Genomic DNA, 23,873 nt, shown 5'->3' on the forward strand with positions numbered 1-23,873 from the left:
GCAGACAAATAATAACTTTTTTTTTAACCGGACCGTTTGAAAAAAAAACAGGTCCTGGTCAGTTTTGCACCCCAGACTTTTGGCGTATTCGTTACCAACAGGCTAAGCGTGCAAGAGAACTACGAAGTTTGAATTGGCTATGAGCCAAGATACCACCAGGAGTCCAATGAGTTCTGTGGTCAAGGTTGTTAGAGGGCAAAAACGTCTAGTACCCGATAGCAATACCCTTGCTTATTGCAAGGGTAAGAATGAAAAACAAAAAAAAAATTTTTTCTGTATACCTGCAGAAATTTGTGTAGAGCAAAACTTAGCTTTGCTGCTATAATTCTGTAATAATGACTTCGGTTTTGATTGATCGCAAGTTTTCCATCGTTAGTCCCTTCATCATGGGAATAACCCCGACAATTTGTTTAAAGACCACAGTCTCAAAACAATTTGCTTTTCACAACAATATGCCATGCAATGTTTAAAGGCAAAAACAAATAAAACACCGATAAAAAGCAAACTCAGCCTTCAAAGAATTATTTTGTTTCAAATTAGTTTTAGCTCGAAGTTCAGAAATACTCACAGGAATTAAAACGCTGTCCAACAATCCTGCTCGAAACCATAAAACAGGTATGTTTTTACAGCCATTTCTTGATCTCACCAAAATTACCGTTGAGCAAAAACATTGACAAAAATTCTTGTTGAGCAAAAGAGCAAAAACCTTAAATCAGAAAAACTCACTATTTGGAAAAAATTTGCATGCAATATTGAAATTTTCGGTGAATTTGAGACATACTTTCAGTCTCAAAAATTAGCTGTCGCATGTAAAAAGGTCGTCTAAAATAGATCGTTTGCTCTTTTTTTGTTTCATCCAACTTTTTGCTATTCTCTAGAGAAACAGTACGTTCTGGAATAAACGAAATTAGTTTGATTCTGTTAGCTTCAAAAACTCTCTCAAACAGGTTCAAAATATAGCGTGGTATAAAATTTGAACAGACAAAAATAATTAAAAAGAGCAAATGACTTACTTTAATGACATTTCTATCCCTCAGGGTCAGAGTTTTTTGAAATTTTATGATGTCCGATAAATATCATAAGCACTGTGGAAAGTTACTATAGTTATTGAGATTTGCAAAAAGTTCGGACAAACAGAAAAGAGCAACTAACCCACAGCTAGTCCCAAAATTTTTCGGTCAACAAATCTGAACGAAGTTAATAAACGCTTAGTTTGACGACTGAATGCATTTTTGCACCACTATATAGCTTTCAACAAATTTATCGGACGACATTCTATATTTTTGAAACAAGTCTGAATGAATAAGTGAAATGGCCTTAAAATTTTATCTAGTTTTCAAAAGTGCTTTTGAACTGAAAAAAAAGCAATGCAAAATGGTTGCTGGAAAATTTTTGCTTTATTTCAAGAGCTCAATTGAAAAACAATTTTCATTTAACAATGATTTGCCATGCAAGTTTTCAGAGCCAAAAAAAAAATGCCGACAAACACGCAAACGAGAAACTTCAAATAGTTAATTCGATTTACTTTAAATTTGAAGGCCCGAATTATTGCAGAAATTATATACATTGTCCGATAGGTTTTTTAAAAGCTATAAACGCCATTTCATATTCTCAAGGTCAGAATTATTTCAAAAATTCAAGACTTTATCCGATAAATTTGTTTAGAGATATATGTACGCACTGTCTGCCTGACTTTTTGCTACTCTCTGTAAGTCTGATTGCAACTGTTTGTTGTAGATATTTTCTGCTTCTGAAACCAAATCCATTTACAAGTGATTGTGTGTTTGATTAATTGTTCAGCCGATCTCGGCGGGGTAATTTACGATTTCAGTGAAAAAATAACGAAAGATCTGTGACATTCAATTTTTTTGAGTTAACTCCATATATCAATCCTATTTATACTTGTCTTAGTTTTACCTCGGATTGCGACGTGACTCTCTGTACCCATGGCTCTGCTGGACGTCGGACCAGAGCAGCACAGGAAGGTAAAGTTTATGCCAAAAAATTTTCAAGGTTTCATCTTCCCCATTCGTTGATACTATACTTACTGAGTTAGTTAGTATGATAGTTAGCTACAAGTGTTGGCTAAATACAACTTTCCGAATCTTTTTCAAGCCAAAAATGTGTGAGTACTTTTTAGAGTGTTTTGGTGATGTTTTGTTCGACTATTTTTCAGAAGACATTATTCGAAGGGGTTCAAATAAAAAGCAAATGGGAGCGTTACATCAATTTGACGCCATTTGACTCTGGATTTGATGAGCAAGTAAAAATTTCATAGCACATCTTCGTAATACCTATTTTTGCCTTCAAAGTCTTTACTGTTTTGTTTTTGGTTATGAAAGCATGGCAACTAAGTGTTTCTGAACTGTGGAAAACACCTAACAACAAGCTAATCAGCTGATGAATCAGAATCGCAATTGTACCCATAAGTAAGAAGCCGGAACTTTGTGCTTCCTTTAAAAGCAACGCGATGTTCTCCTTGTATGTTTTATGAGTGGCCATGTTCTTTGAAGGGGATATGTCTCTTCGTAGGATTTATTTGGTCATGCTTGCGTAGGTGTTGTTGCCGGTGGATGAGAGCGATCACTCTCTGCGCGCGGTGGAGTGGTACTTCAAATTTGGCAAACTGCCTCATGACTTCGTGGTGATGTTCCACTGTATGGATACCGGCAACATTCTCTCCTCTAGCGGATACATGTGGGCAGGTGAGATAATTCAGCACTGTTCATGACCTTGCTGCCCGGTTTTGACGCTGGGAGTGTTTCGATTTTGGGAAAACACAAACATTTAAACATAGTTGATGGTCTCAAAAGAGTGAAAGTTTTGCCGGCTACGCCAAATATAAAGGTTGGAAGATATAAGAATTTTAAAATGTTAATTCAAACGTTTTCGCACATTTTGTGCATCATCAGGATTGAAAGTTTTTTACAAATTTTGGAAACTTATTGAAGTTTTGGTTTTACAATATTGAAGTTTGCTCTCGAAAACTTTTATTATGCATTTGGCTGTTATACCATCCCTGGCTTGCCAGTGACTGATGTGCCAGTTATAGTAGTATCATCAAAGATACTAAAGGAAGCAGTTTTTTATTGGTCAGAGCAGCTCCAAACTTTTGGGGCATATTTATAAGTGGCTAGAAATTGAGTTAGGACTGGAGTGTATAACTCATAGAGTAATTTCGGATAGGGTACACCGTCTGCTCGTCACGCTATCTTATTTTCGGCCGGATAGATTCGTGCAACTTCTTAGTCTAATACCGATCCTAATCTTACTCTTATACTATCTAGTCTCAGGTTGTTTAACTAGTCTCTGCTAGGCTCAATAGATCTAGGGTATACTGGTTTATTGCGGTTGCTGAAGTGCTCGGGAGAGTCCAACTAATTTCTAAGTTAAATTCAAATCTCTCTGGTGCTGAAGTTACAAGTAACTTCAGCACTTTACAAATAAGTGGGTTGTTAGTTAGATGGATCATGATTGGTTAATATTAAATACTTTACATTGGTAAAACATTTAATTTATCCAATCATAAAATATAGTTTAGATCAGGTTCCACCCATCCGGGTTTTACAGAGTTTTTTAGAATAGTTCTTCTGCAATTCGAAGGATGGATGATGGAAGTTGGTGTTTGGCGAACATCTTATTTCTTCTGTTTCCTTTTTTGTTAAAGAAGTTCCAGGAAGCTGGAGTTAGAGACATAAGACGTTGTGTCTTCTAGTGACAACGACTAAGTCTTCGCAACAAACTCAAATCTGATTTCAGAATGGTTGGCTATGTCAGGTTTTTCTGTTCTTCGTGGAGAACTTCTTTTGTGTCTGATCTAGCTTGGGAATGGCGTGGAGATTGTGCGTGGAGGGGATGCCTGGTTACTCGGATCTGTACGTATACTTGAACATCGAGGTGGTCATTGGTCTAGTTCAATGAAGTCCTTTTCTGCGAGGTCAAGTCGTACTCTAAATCCTTTGAGTTGTGGTTGTGAGCGGCATATCGATTGTAGTTGGTCATTCTCTCTCGAGTGTAGTGGGGTCGTCTTGTCTTTTGATGTTCGTCCTTGGTGTTGTATTCTGATCTATATATTGCATCATGTGATTTTATATTTTATAAAACTTTTATTAGTTTAATATTTTTTAATAATGATTTTAGTTAGTTGTTTTCACAAAAGCTTTTTGTTTTAGTTCGGTTATTTTGAAGAGTTACTCACACTTGAGTAGCTCTTATTAAAAATAGAGGTGTGGTCACAAAGCGTGGATGTAGCACGGTGGGTTAGGCCGGCTATAGAGCATGCTCAGGACGTCCTTCCTGGTGGGTTAGGCCAGGAGTGGGAGTATGATTTCATGCGGTTTTTGTGAGGGGTCCTGTTATGTGACAACGTTTTATGTTGGGTTTGTTGTGGTCTTTCTTATGTTTTGTTGGTTGTGTCCTTTTTTCAAAAAGCAAATTGTTTGTGGTATGGGTTTGTCTTTCGACTTTTTTGTGTTTTATTATTTCTTTCTTAGACTTTATAATAGTCCTCAAAAGAATAAATTATCCAGTTTTAAACTGGGTTAATCCGGTTTGGGTACCGTTGGTTTCCTTTTCTTAGTCATGCTGTTATTCTATGATTTGTGGTATTTAGTAAGCTGCGTTGGTTAGTTTTGTTTAGTATATGATTCCTTTCCAACCGGGTTAAAGGAAAGTTTGAAACATGTTATTATATGTTAGAGTTGTTGAGTGTGAAAACTTGAAACTGAAATTCATTATTTTAAACAATTCTTCGTGGGCGAGCTGTGCGAGTGTGGATAGAATTTCTGTGCGAATGAATGAAAATATTAAAAGGTTAGTACTGCAATTGCATTTTATTAATTTACTGCATAGAATTTGGAAATTTACTGCTAATTATGGAGGAATTTTAAGATACAAATTTTCATCATAATTAGATTTACTGCTTTGGGGGAAAATATTATAGATGAATTTACTGCATTGGTATTAAATTTATTAATTTATAAGTGTAAGAGATTAATAGAATTTTTGAAATCTGTTTGATGAAATTTGCGATTTTTATTTGTCTTTTGTGGTTTTTGTAGGTGATTGTCGGATGAAGGCTAAAAATCTAAAGAAAACATGGATAAAGTATGGTGAGTTTTTTAATATTTTAATTAGTTAGTAATATTCACTTAATTCATACTTACCTGTTAGTCGTCGGGGAAAAAACCGTGGGGGAAGATGTCGTGAATTAGTTCTGAAGTTGTTAGTAGTTTAGCTAGAATGCGGATGATATTTTTAGTCTGAAGCAGTGGCCAAAGCAATTGAAGTGCCTTAATAGTGGTTAGTTCTTCAGTGCCTACAGCAAACTCATAAGGTGTGTTTTGGATTAAGTTATATAATTTGTGGTTAAATTTAGTGTTGTGGATGAATTCTAAAATTGGGATTTCTATAGGCTGTACAAACTCGTGCGGGATAAGGAAGGGTCGGGATTCTTCGGCGTTGAAGGTCTTGGTGATGGGGCAGAAAATGTACAATTGGGTTATGGGGTCATAATTACGAAGAATACCATGGAGGTTAGTGCCTTTAATACAATATGTGAAATTTAGGAAATACGGTGAAGTGTATTTTGAATTGATGAATTGAAAACGATGGTGTGGTTGTCTAGAGGGTGTGTGGAGGTCAAAGTGATTTTGGATGAAACGATAGTAACTGTATGTATGTGTTTGTTTAGTGCGCAACATAATATCATGTGAGCAGTGCAAATCTCTTTCGTGTGGTGCAAGGAAATGAAAGGTTAGTGAAAAGATTTGGAAGCGTTCTTTAAAACTTTCGTATGCTTGTGTGTTTGTTAGTGCTTCTGAAATAATGTGATCAAACTTTCGGTCGAAGATGTTTAGTGTAAATACATATGGTGTCTTGATGAAAAATTTCTCGGTGATTTGTGGATTAGCGAAGCGATCGTCGTCTAAGAATTGATCTTGGTTAGCTCTGATGATGTTGTGATCGTAGTATTCTAGTGTATATTCATTAGCTCTAGGTGCAGTGTGTATTTTTAGTGATTTTTTATATCCAACGTAAGTAAACTGTCTAGCGGTTAGTGGTGTAGTTAGTTGATATAGCATGTCTTTGTTTCGTTCTATATCGATGGAAGTGTTGGATAATGGTAAGCAAAGAGGGTTTGTGAAATGATAGTATGAGGTCCAAGAGAGAGTGGGCATTAAAACGTATTCATCTACAAAGTTGCGTGTTTCGTTAGCGTCGTGAGGGGTATTTAAGGTGTATTGTGGAAACGAGGGTAAAGTGATAGCTAAAAATTCTTTAGTGTTAGTATGCTGGGGGTGGTTGATGTATTCACGGGCTGTTCCTGGTTTTGCTGGGAAAGGATGGTTGGGGAATTTTCTTTTAAAAGTGCGGTAAGCTCTATTAGTGTTTAGTGAAGATATAGTGGATGTGGATGATGGTGTTAATGATTCAGTATAATTTGAAGAGGGTGTAGGGGGATTGGATGAATTTGTAGTGGAGGAGATTTGGTTTATGGTCGGGGTGTTAAGGTGGTAGGGTTGTTGTTGGAGGGTAATAAAATTATCTAGCTCTGGGGAGATTCGGGGGGTGTCTGGAGAATGAGATGATTGGTCAGAATGGTATGAGGAATAGGTTGGGGTAACTTGGGAAGCATAAGAGGGTGTGGGAGTGATTGGGTCAGGGTTATTGGACAATATGGGTGGAAAAGGAGGTTGAGAAAAATTAGAAGGGTTATGAAAATTATTGGATGGGGATGGTTCTGAGTCGGCAAATTCATCGGGGGTTTCAATATTCGGGTTATTTAGCTGTGAGATGGAGTATAAAACTGAAATATGTGAGTTAGTGTCGGAATTCATGCCTGATGTTACATTGCTAGATGGAAAATCGGGTGGCGGAAAAGCAAAAAGTGGTATGATTGGGATTGGAGAGGTAAGATTGGTTGGATGGGAATTTGATCGGTGTAGTGATCCAAGTTGGCGGCTCATCGTGGGCTAAAAAAATTATTATTTTGAGATTGAAAAGCGGTGGTATGGGGCTGTTCAATAATTTGTTCATAAGTATTATCATCTTGTGATTGATGTGTTATTATATGTTGGACGGGACTTTGCGATGTATTGAGTCGAAAATTTGGATTATGTGTGATTGCTAAATGTCGAAAATTTCGTGGGACTAGGGATAGTGGATGGTTATTTGGTAGGGGTGGTAATTGTGGTGCCGTTGGCTGTGTGTCGACATTGTTATGTTCTTCGTCGTATGTATTTTGTCGTGTTGCTATTTTTGTGTTATATTCTTTTATTTGTGCGTCTAAAAGAATTTTGTTGATAGATGTGGAAAAAATTCCAAAAAATCCTGCAAAGAGTATGCGTGCTACGCTTGCTTGTCTGTTTACTTGTGTGTGTATAGCACATGTATTGTAGATTCCTTTTAAGAGTGAGAAAAGAAATCCAATAAAGTTAAACATTGCGTATAAAATAGTCAATTTTTCTAAGATGTAGTAGGGCCATCCTAGAAAATCAAGGATTTCATTCTTGAGTGTAACAAAGCTAAAAATGTTGATTGGTGATATATCTTGGGGACGGTATTTTTCGCCGTTTAGATATATATAATCTTTAATGTCTTTAAAATATCCGCTATAGTCTTGTGTGTAGATATCGGCAAAACCTGCGGTTTCTGCAAGTTTGCGTAGATTTTGGTCAATTGATTGTCTTTGTATAGTGTCCATTTGTGTTAATAATTCTTGGAATTGTTGTGTTCTAATGTGATGTTGAATATCTGATTTTGAATAGATTCCTATTGATTGTAAGTCTATATTTGGGTTTCGAGCGATAGCGCGAATGCTTTCTGGTGAAAATTTTTTGAGTGATTGCATTAATGTGGGGTATGGAGTGAGAAGATAATATTTATTTTCATCAGGGTTTAGTTGTACTACATTGTGGCTATTTTCTGATCCACATGGGACTGCGGTATCCCAGAAATAGGTTCTTCGTGAAAGTGTATCCACGAAATGTACTTTATTCTTATAAAAGATAGGGATTCTTTTATAACATCGTTTATCTTCAAAAACGTATAGTGGTGATACTTTTTTGGTACAAGTATAAAACCATAAGATGTTTCCTTCGTAGTCTAAAAAATTTGATCTATTTCCTGATAATAAGTATCCTGCATAGGGTATTTTTAATACTGCTAGTGCAAGTGATTGTAATATTTGTGTTCGTTCTAATTCGCATAGTTGGTGTAGTGTTTCTAATTCGGAGAGTGACATTTCTTGAAAAATTCGGCTAATTGTATAATCTAGTTTCATATCTAAATGAATGTCATAGTGGATATTACCGAAATATGTAGTATTCATTAGTGATAATTCTTGTAAGCGTGTGCTTCTGGTGTCATAAGGTTTTAGATGTCCACCAGGTTGTCCGTTGCTTTTTTCAAAATTAACTGGTATATAGGATGTTCCTTCGTTTAGAGGATGACCTGTGGCATATGGGTCGATTTTTACTTTTCCAGTGGTCATGTCGAATCCTTTTTCGTATTCAACTAATATTTCAGAGTATTGTGTTCTGTGAAGTGGATTCCTGTATTTACATGCAAGTTCTGTTTCTTGATATATTTGAAAACGTGTCAATTTATTTTCTATATTGTCAATGTTTCTAAAATTAGAACTTAGTTTTCGTGATGGATGGACTTGTTCATAAGGAATTGATTGTATGAAATATTTTTCGTGAAATTTTATCATAAGAGCGTGTATTTTTGCTACTTGAAATGTTGTACATGTATCTTCGGGGAACCAAACAATTGTTGCTTGTGTTCTTGTTGTAGGGTCGCAATATCCTTGATCATTTTTACAAGGTAGTCGGATTCCTTGATAGATCATTGTATTATCAGATAAATCTCGTGTGAGTTGTATTTTTTCGAGTTGTATTTTCCAATCGAAAAACATTATTTCTTGGTATCCTTTATTTTTTGTGTCTGCTTTGCAGTTTGATGGGTTATTTATACCAATGTGTGGTATCCAATGTTTATCATGTAGGTCATAGGTTAATCGTCCGTGTGCGCCGTTATACGGGTATTTTTCGTCTAGTTTTATATGTCCTTGGTGTCTTTCAAGTTGTGATTGATGTACAGAGTCTGAAAAAACTTGAAAATTAACTAATTTTCTTTGGGAGTTTTTATTTTGTGTGATGTTTAGTCTAAGTAATTCATTTTTACAATCGTCGGGATTGAGATGTAAAAGACGTTCTATATTACTTTGATAGAATGATTCATGGTCAAGTCGGTTTTTGTTGCCGTTGGAGACTTGTGAACAATGTACTTTCTTTTCGGAAAATGTCGCTGTGAATTTATAACCTGTAACTGTTGTTGCTCGGGCTTTTGAATAGAGTGTTGCTATTACATCTGTGGTTTCTATAGCTTGTGGTTCTGTTTCACATTGTGATACTTGATTTATTGCATATTTATGTAGTGTTTTTTGTTCATTTTCTTCGCAATCGTAATGTGTTACTAATAAATCTTGTGGTCCTGTACGAGGGGAAGGGTTTATGTTTTGATTTGAGATTACTAGAAAAAGGAGTTGGAGAAAAATTAATAATTTTAGAATATACATGTGTATGATAATCCTGAGTATGGGTTATAAAATGTAATGTAACCAATTGTGTTTTTGGTATATCTGTCGTATTTATATATTACTTCAGTAGTTATAAACGGTGGTGGTAGTGATTGAGCTGTTATGTTAGGTGGATTTAATGGGTAGGGATGTTGGGTAATATTATTTAACTTAACTGTGATTTCAAACTTTAATTGTAAACTGTTTTGTTGGAGTATTTGAATATTGTGATCACGGATATCGTTGTGAATATCTTGGCGATATTGTAATCTATTAAGTGCCCAGTTATGAAGGCGGTTACTTTCTTGATGTTGTCCAAATAATGGTGGAGGTGCTGTGAATGTATTCCAATCTAATCTTAAAGGAATATTTATTGATGATTGTTCTCGATATCTGGCGTCGAGATTATTTGGAAAATTTAAGTTAAAGGGTGGTGGTGAAAACTGGCTTATTGATGGTGTTGATGGTAGTGATAATGTTTCTGGTAGTGATGAGGATGTTGTTGTATCCGTAGAAATATCTATGGGGTCATTGACTAAATTTGGTTCACCTTGTGTAAATGAATGTGTAGTCCAATATGGAAATCGTGATGCCTGGTTTGGGGGGTTAAAGGGATTTTCACGTATTTGCTCAGATGTTGGTGTTGAACCTAAGTAATCTGATGGTAGGCTTGAGGTGCTACGTTGTGAAAGAAGCGTAGGGGTTTCTGGTAATATACCAATGGGGTTTTCTGGAGTGTTTTGTGATGGGGATTGAGGTATATCAAAATGAACTCGGGGAGTTTGAAAATTTCTGTTTCGTCGAGGATGTATAATTTGTCTATTTATTTCGACTGTATTTTGGTTTTTACTAGAATTTTTTATTCTACTTAGTTCTTGTGGTAGTGTTGGATATAGGTTATATGTTGGTTCGCTTAAAGGTGCTTGTCGTTGAACTGGTTCTAGTGGTTCTGATAAACGAGCATGTCGTTCTTCAAAAGTGTATGGATTGTCTTGAAAAGAAATTCGTGTAGATGTTTGAGGATTTTGAGTAGTTGAAGGTGGTGTTTGGTTATCTTGGGATGATGTCGGTGAAGACTGATTCTGTGACTGTTGGGTAGCAATTTTTGATAGTTTTTTGAATTATTACTTTAGTGAGAAATTTTGTGTTTATTATAATATTCTTCCAAAAAAAGAATTAGAAGGGTTGTTGCTAGGGCAAATGTGAGGATTGCTTTCTTTATACATTTACATATTGTCAAAATGAGGGATGATAAGAATGCTATGAAAATTACAAACAATAAAAAAATATCAGTTCTACTGAAAATTGTTCGTATCATTTAGACAAGTTGTTAAAATCGTACCTGTGGATATATTCAAGGGTTTTGGAAAGTTGGAGGAATAGTTCGAGTATAGTGTAGAAAATTAAAAAAATGTTACAAAAAATGATTAGGATTATTAGAAAATATTCAAGTATATCAAAAAGAAATATTATAAAGGCTTCAAGTATTGAAAAAAAATGTTTAAAATTTATAAGTATTTGAGCAACTGTTTGAGAGAAGAGCATTTAAGAAATGATCTCTTGGTCGAAAATTTTTTGCTGTTTGAGGCGATTTTCTAGTGTGGTCGAATTATTTATTAGTTTTTTGACAAGTGGGTTGAGTTTTGTAAAAAATTGTTGGGGGCAATTTTCATGGTGACTGGGAGGTCGTCTTTTTCTTTATTTTTGTTTGTCAAATGATCCGGGGTATGGTGAGATTTTTATACTTTAGGCTAATTAAAATCTTCATTTTGTTACTTTAGGCTAAGTTATCAAATTTGTTTTGGGGGTATTCGTGGTCTGAGTTGGGGAAATATTGTTGATCTTTGGGTTATTAGATAAGGGAGGGGTACGGTATTATGGTGATATTTATTTTAGTTGTCAAGTTGGAGTGGTTTGCTTATTTTTGACCTGGAGGTTGTAAAGTTATAGTTAGAGATGTGCCTGGAGTTCTAGATTATTCGTCTAATTGTATTTAGTTTGAGTTAGAGAAAGTGGCGGATTGGATGAATCCTATTGGTCTATTTTGAACTAGAATTATTGCGTACTTGTGAGCATGTTATTTTGAAAAATTGAAATGAAAAATGTTACGGAGGTTTCAAGATTGTGAAGTATAAAATCTTAAAATTACTTTTTAAATTCTACTTTCTTTAATATTTTAGATTGGGGGATGAACATTTTGTAGTTTTTACGTGGTTGATTTCGGAGTCTTGTTGTTTTTCTATGTTCAGATTTGTCTATTTCTTCTTGGGGTATTATTTGTTCTGTCATTTTTCTATTTTTTCTTTGTTTTGGAGATTCTTTATGGTTTTGTGTATTGTTTTTGGTGGCGGTTGGTTTTGTGTTTTGATTTTCGGTGGGGTTATCATTTTGTTCTGTGTTTTTCAGATGTGGTTCATTTTGAATGATTTTTAATCCTGTGAAAGAATATAATTGGGTTAATTCGCGGAGTGCGTATTCTTTTGGGTAATAAGGTAATAGGTTGTTTCGATGTTGAACGATTTCTTTTTTGTTTGAGTCGGTAATTTTATATGTGACATCAGTGGGTTTTGCAATTATTTGGTATGGTCCTTTTCGAAGGGGTTGTAATTTTTTAGAAATTCCTTTTTGAGTATTAAAATTAGGTATTAAAACAAATGTTCCAATTTTTAAATCGGAAGCTGGTGTAAAACGTGAATTGATTAGTTCATTTATGTTTTGTCTTTGTAATAACTTTTTCGTTATTTTTTGGTAAATTTCATTGTGTTTCTTATCTCTATTTAAAATCCATTCGGTGTGTGTACCGGAGGCTAATTTAAGAATTTGTGGGTGATGAAAATGATCTTCATCGTGTGTATGTAAAGGTAGGTTATAACAAATTGAATCTTTATTTGGTTTACAATAACCTTGTGCGTTTTTATGGGAATTTGCTGTAAACATTATTGGTTTGCGTGGCTTTTGGTTAAAAACCATTTCGTATGGTGACATTCCTAGTGTTGTCGTAATTTGTGAGTTATATGCTAAGGGAAATAATTTTACATCTGCTGACCATTCGGTATATTTTGTATCATTTCCGTTGATGATACATCTAAGATATTCTTGTAGTGAACGGTTCATACCTTCGACTAAGCCGTTTGTCCAAGGTGCATGAGATGTACGTGGTTTGTGTTTAATGTTGTATAAATGACATAGTGTTATTATTTCATTATTTATGAATTCTGTACCATTGTCTGTAACTAAAATTTCTGGTAGTCCGAATTTTGCTATCCAGTGTTCATAGAGTGTTGTGTAAGCGTAATAAGCGTTACAATGTGGTACTGGGTTAAGTGCTACATAATGTGTAAATGCGTCAACAATTACCATAATGTAGGAGTTTCCTTCTGATGAGGGTGAAATTGGTCCTTTAGTATCAAATGAGATACGATGATTAAAGTACAAACTTTGTCCTTTAAAATCTTGTTTTTGTGCTATTTGTTTTTGATTTGGGTAAGGTTTATTTAGCTGACATATTATACAATCATTGCATAGTACTTTTATCCAGATTGGTGCATTTGGGAAGTAAAAATTTTGTATAAAATTTGAATATGTTTTTTCTGATCCAGAGTGTCCTTTAATATTTTGTGTATGTGAAATATTAAAAGCGATGAGAATCATACTTAAAGGAAGACAGGGGACTATGGATTCGTTTAAGTTGTATTCTAAAAGGTCTGTAGTTTCATTCATTGTTGTGTAATTAAATTTGCGAAAATATCGGAGGAGTGTCTTGTTGCCTAGTATGGTTGAATCTGCTTTGTTAGGTTTAGTTTTATATCTGTGCCATGATTTCAGTTGTCGAATTACTGGGTCAAGGTTTTGATATTGTTTCAGTGTTGAAATTGTAATTATTTCTGTTGGGGGGAGAAAAATGTTTTCGATTTCTAATTTAGATAAGGGTATTGTATCAAGTGGGTCGTGAAGGTCAAAAACTTGATTTATTGTGTATTTTGAATCATTTGTTTGTGGTCCTGATAAATTTATTTTATCAGTTAAATCTTCTTTTTCAATTAGTGGAAAATGGTCTTTCTTAGGCAGGTGTTGTTTTGTTCGTTTTTGTTGGGTGTTATTTTTTATCCATTGAGAATATGGGATTGGTTTGAAAGTTGATGTTCCAAGTAAATCAACTTCATAATGATTATTTTGACAATCTAAATAAAGTGGGAAATGTTGTAAATTATTTATTTGTGATTGTTCAATATCAGTTTTAACTGCATATTTGCATTCTAATCGGGGTGATGTTTCGTTTTCTGCAAGGTAGAATTTTATGTTTTTGGGTATTTCAACTGTTGTTTTTCGTGTAAGTAATTCAGGTGGTGTATTTCGACTTAAGGTGTCTGGTAATGCAAGATTTTTTCCTGCAGTCCAAACTATATGTAAGTTTGGAAATTTCATTAGAATTAGTTGAAATCTGTAAACTCGGTGGTTTGGGTTAGATTTTTGCGTAAAGAGAAAGATGATTGGTTTATGGTCGGTGAATAGAACTGTTGGATGTTTTGATCCAAGTATCAGAAATTCATATTCTGTCAGTGTATATATTATGGCTGTACATTCTCTCATTAGAGTTGAGAGTCGTAGCTCTGCTTGAGTGAATAATCGAGAATTTGCTGATATGAGGTTCATTTTATTTGTACCATTATGTGATTGTAATAGTGCTGCACCGATGCCAAAGTTCGAAGCATCGCACATTGCATAAAATGGTTGATCAGGGTCTGGAATTGTGTTTGAAATTTGTTCAGTTAAAAGTTTCTTTATTTCTTCGAATCGTGCTTGATGTTCTGTATTCCATTCAAAATTATTTTGTTGTCTAAGGATGTTGTAAAATGGTCGTAGTTATAATTGCATTTTATAAACATATTTACTTAAAAAGTTTAACATTCCAAGAAATTCTTGGATTTTCTTTTTATTTGTTGGTGGTTGAAGTTTTTGAATAGCGTCAATGCGTGATTTCAATGGAGTGACTGTTTTTCTTTCTATATTATGTCCTAAGAATTTAACTCTTGTCAAAAAGAAGTGTGATTTATCGGGGGCGGCCTTCAGATTTTCGTTCTGAAGTATTTGGTGATATTTTTCTAAAACTTTGAACATTTCGTCTTTTGTTTGTGATTGCATAAAAACATCGTCTAGATAGGTGATTGCGTTTTTCTTGAGTATTAGTGGTCTAAAAATTTTGCTCATAAAAGCTGAAAATGCTGCTGGTCCTATGGATATTCCATAGAATAAGCGGTTAAATTCATATTGTTGGTTTCCGATAACAAATTGTGTTAAACGTCGTGATTGTTCATCTAGTGGCATTTGATTGTATGCACTATTCATATCGGCGGTTGTGAAGTATTTGCCGTTTATTTTTGTTAAAATAACTTGTATTGGTTCGATGGGCCAATTGCATTTTGATTCATCTATGAGTGAATTGAGGTATCTAGCGTCGAGAACGATTTTTAATGATTCTCCTTTAGCTAGAATGATAACGGGGTTGATGAATGTGTTGCCTTTTGGTTGTTCTTCTTTATTAACTGGTGATATAATATTGTACTGTTCTAAAATATCGAGTAATCTGTTTACTTTATCATGTAAGTGAATTGGTACTTTACTTGCTCTCTGTTTTTTGAAAACTGCGTCTGGTTTTAATGGGAGATGTAGTGATGAACTGATTTTTCCAACATCGAATTTTGATGTTGCATAGACTGATGAATATTCAATTAGCTGTTTGGCTAACTTTTCGAATTCGACTTGTGTTATTTGTGAATGTTGGAAATTAAACATTGTTAAAAATTTCTGTTGGTCCTCTGTGTAGTTACTTATGTTGAATGTAGGTTTGAAATATGGAGTTTTTGTGAAATAATCCGTATTTCTGTTTTCGTTACTTATTATATTATTTATAGATAATTCTTCATTAAGAATTGTAGATTGGCAAATATCTAGTAATTGGAGTATATTATTTACGCGATAGGCTTTTTCGTGTATTGGTGATATTGTAGCGTTGGTTTCACAATATCCTAAAAGTCCTAAAGGTAATGTTACTTGGTAAGGTGTGTTGTTATAAACATGTAAGGAAATAATATCTGAATTCGAATTTTTCAAATATTTTATTGAAGAGATTGTGATTTTGAAAAATTTATGAATAGGTTTGAATTCAAAATCTGACATATAAAATTTTTGTTTGTTTTGTTCTTTATCATATTGGTGAACTTGTTTGATTGAAAAATTATAGATATTTCCTGATAGTGGTTTTAGGTGTTTTCTTTGTTGGTTAAATATCGGGTAGAATTTTGAAAAGAATGGTGGTTGTTTATTTAATCTTTGAAAAAATGTTAAGGATGTTTCTTTTGTTTTTGTATATTTATCTTTGATTAATATTTTACTATTTAGTATGTTAATTGTTGGTATATACTTCGAAATAAATGGTATTCCAATGATATTATATTTAATGTCAGTGATATGGAATATTTGTTTAAATGGCTTATTTAAAATTTTGCTTTGTTCCATTGTTCTGGTGGGGAGGAGAAATAATTGGATTTTTCCGTAGTTTATCAATGTTGATCCTTGTGCTGTTGCTAGTTTGCTGGAGGTTTCAAGAGGTGTTAGCTTTGGGTGTAAGGTTTTTATTTCATTCCATGTGGGGATGTTTATTATGTTTGATTCTGCTCCTGAATCAATTAAAAAATCTATTTCAAGGTCTGGTGGTTGAAATTCTTTATTTCTTGGGCTTTCTAAGAGAAATGGTATTGTCCAAATTTTTTCTTTGGGTTGTTCTTTTTGTATATTTTGATAAATATGGTTTGTATTCAAGCATTTTGTTTTGGTATTTTTATTGGTTTGATCTGTAGTGTTAATCTCATTTGTTTCTTGCGTCGTTGGTGTGGAATTTATGGGTGTAGTGTAATAATTTTGAAGAAATTCTGATTGATTTTCATATATGTGTGATGAAAAGGGTTGTTCATATATGACAGATTCATAGTCATTTTCGACTTTTATCATATTGATAGAAAGAGTGTTTTCAGTATCACTTTCTGAATCTGATGATGTACAGTTTATTTGATTGAGTTGTAACGTATCAGTTACTGTGTCATCAATACCTGGAGGGTCTGATGTTGTTTCTGGATTAGATTGTACTTGATTAATATGTCTTTGATGTTTAGGTGTACTACTTCTGTGGCGATTATTAGAATTATTATAGTTATTATTATTCCGGTGTGGTGATTGGGAATAATTTCTATAACGATTATTATAACTTGAGTGTCGATTTTGTGAATTATTTCGCGATCTGTTTTGGTAATTATTGTTTGGTCTGTTATAGTTCGATCTATTATATGAGTTATTCCTTGATTGACTGTTCGGGTAATTCTGGTTTCGGTTGTTTGAATAACTTCTATTTCGATTATAGGAGTAGTTTCTATTCCTATTGTATGATGAATTTCGTGATTGGTTGTTTGGATAGTAGTTATTTCTTGATTGGGAATTAGATCTAGAAACAAATCGTTGTGTATTTGAATTTGATCTGGAGTAGTTATTTCGACTATTTGGTCTATTGTAGTGATTTTGTGATGAATTGTTCGTGTTTCTTCGTTCTGGTGATCTTCCTCTATAACTTGAGTTATATGGTGATTGATTTCTTGTATAATTTGTGTTGTTCGGGAGTGGTTTTCCTGAACTGTTGTTGCTGTGGACTGTTTTGTTCGGTAGATTTTGATCTTTTTTCATGTATTGATAGAATGATTTATTTGGTTCTTTATATTTTTGAGGTTTATTTTGATTATCTTGCTGTTTTTGTCTACATTCGGAAATACTATGTCCGTATCGTCGGCAATAATTACACCATTTTTTGAAAGATGGTTTGCCTTTAAAGTTCGGGTTCTTTTCGTAAATATTGAGTATTTCAGTGATTTTTTCAACGAGGTCTGTTTCTGATTCCTGTATATTATTAATATTAGTGGGAGTCGTTTCAATTCTGTTAACGTATTGTAATTTCAGATTTTCCGTTTCTTCTAGTTTCATCGTGATTTCTGCTTGTTCTAATTTGTCTACTAGTTTTCGAAAATCTAAATCGGGTTCTCGAATTGAAGAAGGATGAGATGCTCTCTTTTTTATTGCTATTTTCCTTAATTGTGGTGTTAAGGTCATCATTAAGATTTCTGTCATCTTTGTGTTTTTATAGTCATGTGTATTTAATGAATATGCTTTTCGAACTAGTGTTTCGATTCGTACTGCTATTTGCTTGATGGTTTCGTTTGGTAATCTGCGAATTTCATTACATAAAACTCTTTGTTGTTGTTTGTTTCTTTCGGAGTCAAACATTTTTGAAAATTCTTGTGTAAATCTTTTCCAGTTTGATTTTATTTCTAGAGGTAGTACTGAAAACCATTTTTGGGCTGCGCCATCTAAGGTTGTTTGTATTAATGCTGTGCGTCGATGTATCCAGTTTTGATGTAGTGGCGTATTAATTGGTTCAGGTCCTATATTTAAAATCAAATTTGCTGTTACTGCATTTAAATAATCTTCTACAGAGTATTCAGGGTCTGTTCCTGTGAAAACCATTAAGGGTTTGTTTGATGTTATTGATGATCCACCCATAAGGTATGGATTCATTGTCATTTGTAATGATTCTGCTGCATTTGGCATTTGAGAAAAATTTGAAAGTTGGTTTCTTGTTATTTCATGTTGTTGGAGATAATATGGGAGTGGTATTTCATTTTGCATTTGTGATGGTTGATACGAGTGTGCAGTCATTGGATTTTGTTGTTGAATTGGTTGAAAAGATTGTGTATTAATTGGATTTTGTTGTTGAATTGGTTGTTGATGTTGTGCATCTATTGTTTGTGGAGAAAAATTTCTATGGTTTGTACATGTTTTCTGTATTCCTTGTCTACGATATTCTTGAGTATTTTGTGCAAATATATCTGGTTGTAAGAAATCATCATCTGAGGATAAATAATCCATATGATAAGATGTTTGTTTTTTATTTTTATTTTGTTGAAAAAATGGGTAATTTTCACTGCGATCCTGTGGAGGATTTGGTTGAAAATTTTTTGAATTATATTGGGCCGTTGGGTTATCCCAGTTTCGACGTTTTGTATATTGATTAAAATTCCTTTGTGGTTGATAATTTGTTTTTGATGTATGTGTATAATTATAATTATGGTCTGCAAAGTTGTTTCTAGTGAATGTTTTGCGTGTTTTTGATGGTATTGTCATGGGTCTGTATGTTTGGTAATCCATATGTGAATATTTAGGGGCAACCGAAGGTTTAACGGTTGATTGTAAGGTTACCTGTGTTTGTGAAGGATTTGTATTTCTTGGTGTTGTTAAATTTGGGCGTATTGGTGAAATACTTTGTTGTGTAGTTGTTGTGTGTACAATTTCTTCATTTATGAAGTGTGATGGTGTCTGGATATCTTGTTGAGTAAGATTCCTAGTTCCATTGAGGTTTTCGTTGTGTATGACTGTAGAGTTTAAACTATTATTTTGTGTATCGGGTAAAAATGTATTATAGTTTAATGGTGTTGCATCAATTGTTAATGGTATTACTCTTACATAATCTCTTATGTAAGATATTGTACCTATTGCTTGACTTGAGATTGATTGTGGAAAGCTTATAAATGCGGGATGAGACCATTCGGGGTCCCAAACATAATCTGATTGTTCTGTGATAGCGGTATCATCGTTCGAATTTTGGGGTCTAAAATTTTTTCTTGCTTGTGCAATTAAATCAATATTGTGTGTGAAATAATCTATTATGAACCATGCCAAAATTTTTTGTAATCGTGTTTGGTATGTTGTGAAACGTCGTCTTTCGTGAAATTTTCTTTAATGATGTTTAAATAACTAGAGAGTAGTGTGATTTCATGTCGTACTCTTAAATGTTTAGATGTTTCTGTCGGTGAGACATTTGTTAATGGGATTTCGTTTTCTAATATCGAAATATAACTATATATTATTGCGAAAACTTCATTGGTGAAAATGGAGTTTGCTCTTTGTGAGTTATGGTATTGGATGCTTTTTATATATTCTGAAAAAACTTTTGAAAATTCTAAATCAAGATCGTCTGTTTGAATAGTATATGTTCTATTATTATGGTTTGGGGAAGTGAATTCTATAGAGTAGATTCCATACTGTTGTGTTATGTTGCATATATCTTTTAGATAGTGATCTATGATTTGTCTTTTGATTTTTACATCGGGGAACTCTGTTTTACATGGACTGATTCCGGGTTCAAATAAATTTACGAGTAAATTTTGACAAAATATGTGTTGTCCTCTATCAGTATCTGCATCTACTATAAAAGGAAAGATTTCATCATCATCTGGGGTTTCGTCACCTGGGGTGTGCGTTGAGCTCATTTTTTCGTTCGATGACTGTTAATATGTAATTATTAATGTGTCGAATTGGTTGATTCCAATTGTACAAATGTACTGGTTTGTGTTTATACTGCTTTTTTATTCTTCTTTTTCCTCTTTTTGATGAATTTGAAGTTGTTTCTGAGTCAGAAAAATATAGTTGATCGTGAAGTGGGCAATTTTTATCTATTGATTCTTTTAGTTTGTAAAGTTCGTCTAAACTGTTGGTTTCTGATTCTGAAAATGCGTTTCGATTTTTTGAAAATCTTTTTCGTGTTATTTGTCTTTGTTTAGTTATTGTTTTCCTCTTTAGTGTTTGTCGTTTTGTGCGAATGTATCCAACTGTTTGTGTATGAGGTGTGATTACAAGGTCGTATTTTTTGTTATTTATTTCACAATTGTGTAAAACGATTGTTTGTTTATTTCCTAGGTTTTTAAATGACATAAGGTTTAGAATGACGGATGCAAAGGTTGTTAAATGATTTCTATTTTCCTAAACTGTTAGTTCTTACGATTTTTTGGTTAGCTTAACCTGGGTCTATTTGTTCAGGGTTGGAGAGAAAGGTATATCGATTCCGAAGAATGATTCTTTACTTTCTCGTGACTAGTATAAGCTAAGGTGTTAACTTACTTAATCTTACTTAGGGGTAGTGATTGTGTTCAAGGGTTGGAGAATAGTAAATCGATCCACAAGGTTCAGGTATAATTAGAACGCGAGTAGTTCGTTAGATACTATTTTAAACTTACTAAGTCTAAGATTTATCCTGGGTCTGGTAAGAGGGGGGGTCAAGTGAAGGATGAATAACCGAAGTTCTTCACTATTTATCCTAATTTGAATGATTAGTTTTGTTTAAAAAATTCTATTAGTCTTGGGTCTTTAGAAAGGGTTGGGTAGTGAATCGACGTTTGAGGTCGTTAGACACTAATTAAGTGGGTGGGGGAGAACCAAGTTGTTCTGTTTGATCCAAGGATAAGCCTTGATGATCAAATTTAAAATTCAATTAAATAGAAAATGATTTAAGATCCAAGGATAAGCCTTGATGATCTGGTTTTAAAATTAAGTGAATTTAAGTTTTAATAAAATTTTAAATGTGTGTAAAGGAAAGATTTAGTGTTTTGATGATGTTAGTGGGTTTATGATTGCTGTTATGTTTTAGATGATGAAGCTGGAACAACAGGATGATTTATGATTACTAGCCAATTATTGTCATGCTACTAATTTTTATTTTTATTTTCCAATAAATATTTTTCAAACATGTTTTGTATAATACTGCAGAGTTTTAGGAAAACGATCTAAGATCTTTTTATCAATCGTTATTGTATAATATTAATTTTGTTTAGCGCCTGAAATGATTTTGAAGAGTAACTTCAAGGTTTTATGTTTGCAAATGGAAATCTAAATTCATTGCAAGTAGTATTCGAAATATAAAAGTTTGTTCTGGCTTTTGCCGAACTATCATATAACTATACGGCAAGTTTCTACTTTGTCGTATGTCGTCTTTGGTTCGAGGTCTTCTTCCAATTCCGGGTAGTTCTGTTATGGTTCGGAATATTGGCTCTGATCTATTGAGTCGGAGAGACATTTCAATTAAATTATTGTCGTATAACATTTTGTAAATGTTTTTGTCTAATTTCTAATCTATTTTTGGTTAATTCTAATCTAGTAAGGTCTTGTTCGAGACTTATGGTCGCACCAGATGAGTTAGGACTGGAGTGTATAACTCATAGAGTAATTTCGGATAGGGTACACCGTCTGCTCGTCACGCTATCTTATTTTCGGCCGGATAGATTCGTGCAACTTCTTAGTCTAATACCGATCCTAATCTTACTCTTATACTATCTAGTCTCAGGTTGTTTAACTAGTCTCTGCTAGGCTCAATAGATCTAGGGTATACTGGTTTATTGCGGTTGCTGAAGTGCTCGGGAGAGTCCAACTAATTTCTAAGTTAAATTCAAATCTCTCTGGTGCTGAAGTTACAAGTAACTTCAGCACTTTACAAATAAGTGGGTTGTTAGTTAGATGGATCATGATTGGTTAATATTAAATACTTTACATTGGTAAAACATTTAATTTATCCAATCATAAAATATAGTTTAGATCAGGTTCCAAAATGCTTTGAAAACTTTTGGTTTCTGTTATTTTCACAGGTCAATTTGGCAATGAATTTGCAGGTCCCCTTCAAATGACTGCAGTTGAGAATATGCTTAAGGAGAAAGAGCAGGAGGTGAAAGAACTCAAACTGAAGTACGTCAATCTGCTCAACGTCAACAATGTCCAAGGTCAGCATTTTCCATTACGACATTTCCTCTATATGACTCCTATTTCTATACGTGGACTTATATCTCTAATTCGGTGGTCGTAATCCGGACTAAAGTTCTTTGAAATTATATCTTTTTCGGGTTGAAACTCATGCCACAGCAAGATGTGCAAGGTTAGCTTGGGATTTACTATAAAATCATTGGGGCTAGGAATTTTTTTTGCGTGGCAACTCAAAAAATCAAAATTGTTCTAAATTGAAAACGCCAAAGATTCAGGTTCAAAACTAAATCAACTTAAATTGACAACTATTTAAATTTGCAGATATATCTTTTGATATTTACTTCAGACCATTGGTTTTTAAACCTTAAAAACACATCAAGGTTATAACGGATAAAAACTGCTCTCTTAGGCGAGTTCCTCCACTCTTCGGCTCTCCATCATGCGGGCGAGGCCATTATTGATGTATGCGAGAAGAGAAGCGTAGATTACGTCATCATGGGCAACAGAGGCATGGGTGCGATAAGGAGGACCTTTCTGGGCAGTACCAGCGACTACGTCTTGCATCATGCTCATATTCCGGTCACTATTGTTCCACCTACATTGAAAAAAGGCAAATCCGAATAGAACTGCAAAAAATCTTAAAGAAGCACCAAATGGGCAAACTAGCTGAAAACGGTTGATGAAACACGAACTGATAAATGGTCAACTCAGCTAATGAGAATTGAATCGTAAAAACATAATTGCAATAGTGAAATCTTAACTTGGAAAAAATTTTACTAAAAAAAGGTTAAATTTGCTGAAACCACGACTAAATGCAGGCCGCTCAAAAGAAAATCATTGCATACTACAATAACAAACCATTAGAAAAGCCTTGGAATAATGAACATGAATAACGATATTTGTTAACAAGGCAAGCCATTTATTTGTTCGCCTTTAAATAATTTCACTATTTTCGTAATACTTTTGTTAGTAATGGTTAATTTTTTCCAGCCCATTGCCTCCGACAGTTCAAACAAAAAAATTCAATGCCTACCAGGAAAGTACATGAGTTTATTTTGAACGTAACATTTTTATCCGCCTACACGAGAAGCAAAAACTGATTATAATGTTTTAAGGTTGAAGATTCACTTAAAATAGGCGAAAATTGTTTTTGCCAAAAGTCAAGAATATTACGACTGCCTGTTTCAATGAAGTTAGGATACAAAATGATTGAAGTTTATTTTAACCCCTAAGAATATAATAATAAAGCAATACAAACAATGATTCGGCTTAACCTTTGTTTTCTCGAAGCTCGAGAACTTCTGGCTGTTTCTTGCGGCTTGTGATTGCATTTTGCCTCTGTTTCTACTAGTAAGTTTTTTTTGGTGTCCTACAATGTAATGACATACAATTTAACACCGTACTTTTTAACACTTAGTCAATTCACTACTAAAAAATTTAAATCGACAACAATATAACTCCTATTTTCCAGTTTAACACAGTACACTTTAAAACCTAGTCATTTCACTGTTAAAATTAATGCTGAGAGTTCTGAAGAAGTCATCTTTCTGGTTAGCCAATGGAACTGTTAAAATTACTCCAAAAATGTTCTATCAGCTGTAATCAAAGCATGTTAGTGTATCTGGCATTGCGCCAGCTTGCATTTACGCTTTCCTTCCTAACAAAA

At 33.8% G+C, this 23,873-nt stretch overlaps 1 protein-coding gene across 2 annotated transcripts; it reads left to right on the forward strand.

Annotated features, from left to right (window-relative positions):
- Positions 1-1,648: 1,648 nt before the first annotated feature.
- LOC134844816 (universal stress protein Sll1388-like) lies at positions 1,649-22,966 on the forward strand. 2 transcript variants are annotated; one of them, XM_063861630.1, is made up of 5 exons: positions 1,649-1,708; positions 1,912-1,985; positions 2,558-2,705; positions 22,096-22,227; positions 22,617-22,966. In XM_063861630.1, exons 2-5 carry the CDS (start codon positions 1,947-1,949, stop codon positions 22,829-22,831), a joined length of 534 nt encoding a protein of 177 aa, XP_063717700.1. In that variant the 5' UTR covers positions 1,649-1,708; positions 1,912-1,946; the 3' UTR covers positions 22,832-22,966. The 2 variants fall into 2 exon arrangements, with proteins under 2 accessions (XP_063717700.1, XP_063717701.1); XM_063861631.1 differs by having other exon boundaries at positions 1,649-1,985; positions 22,120-22,227.
- Positions 22,967-23,873: the final 907 nt, after the last annotated feature.

This window comes from Symsagittifera roscoffensis, chromosome 4, assembly GCF_963678635.1.
Source record: "Symsagittifera roscoffensis chromosome 4, txSymRosc1.1, whole genome shotgun sequence".
In the NCBI taxonomy this organism is placed as follows: domain Eukaryota; kingdom Metazoa; phylum Xenacoelomorpha; order Acoela; family Convolutidae; genus Symsagittifera; species Symsagittifera roscoffensis.

Excerpts from the sequence above, each read along its gene's own strand:
- LOC134844816 (XM_063861630.1), top strand. The coding sequence starts at position 1,947 with ATGGCTCTGCTGGACGTCGGACCAGAGCAGCACAGGAAG. Across the intron at positions 1,986-2,557 it reads GACCAGAGCAGCACAGGAAG|GTGTTGTTGCCGGTGGATGA; the intron begins GTAAAGTTTATG and ends ATGCTTGCGTAG. Across the intron at positions 2,706-22,095 it reads TAGCGGATACATGTGGGCAG|GTCAATTTGGCAATGAATTT; the intron begins GTGAGATAATTC and ends TTATTTTCACAG.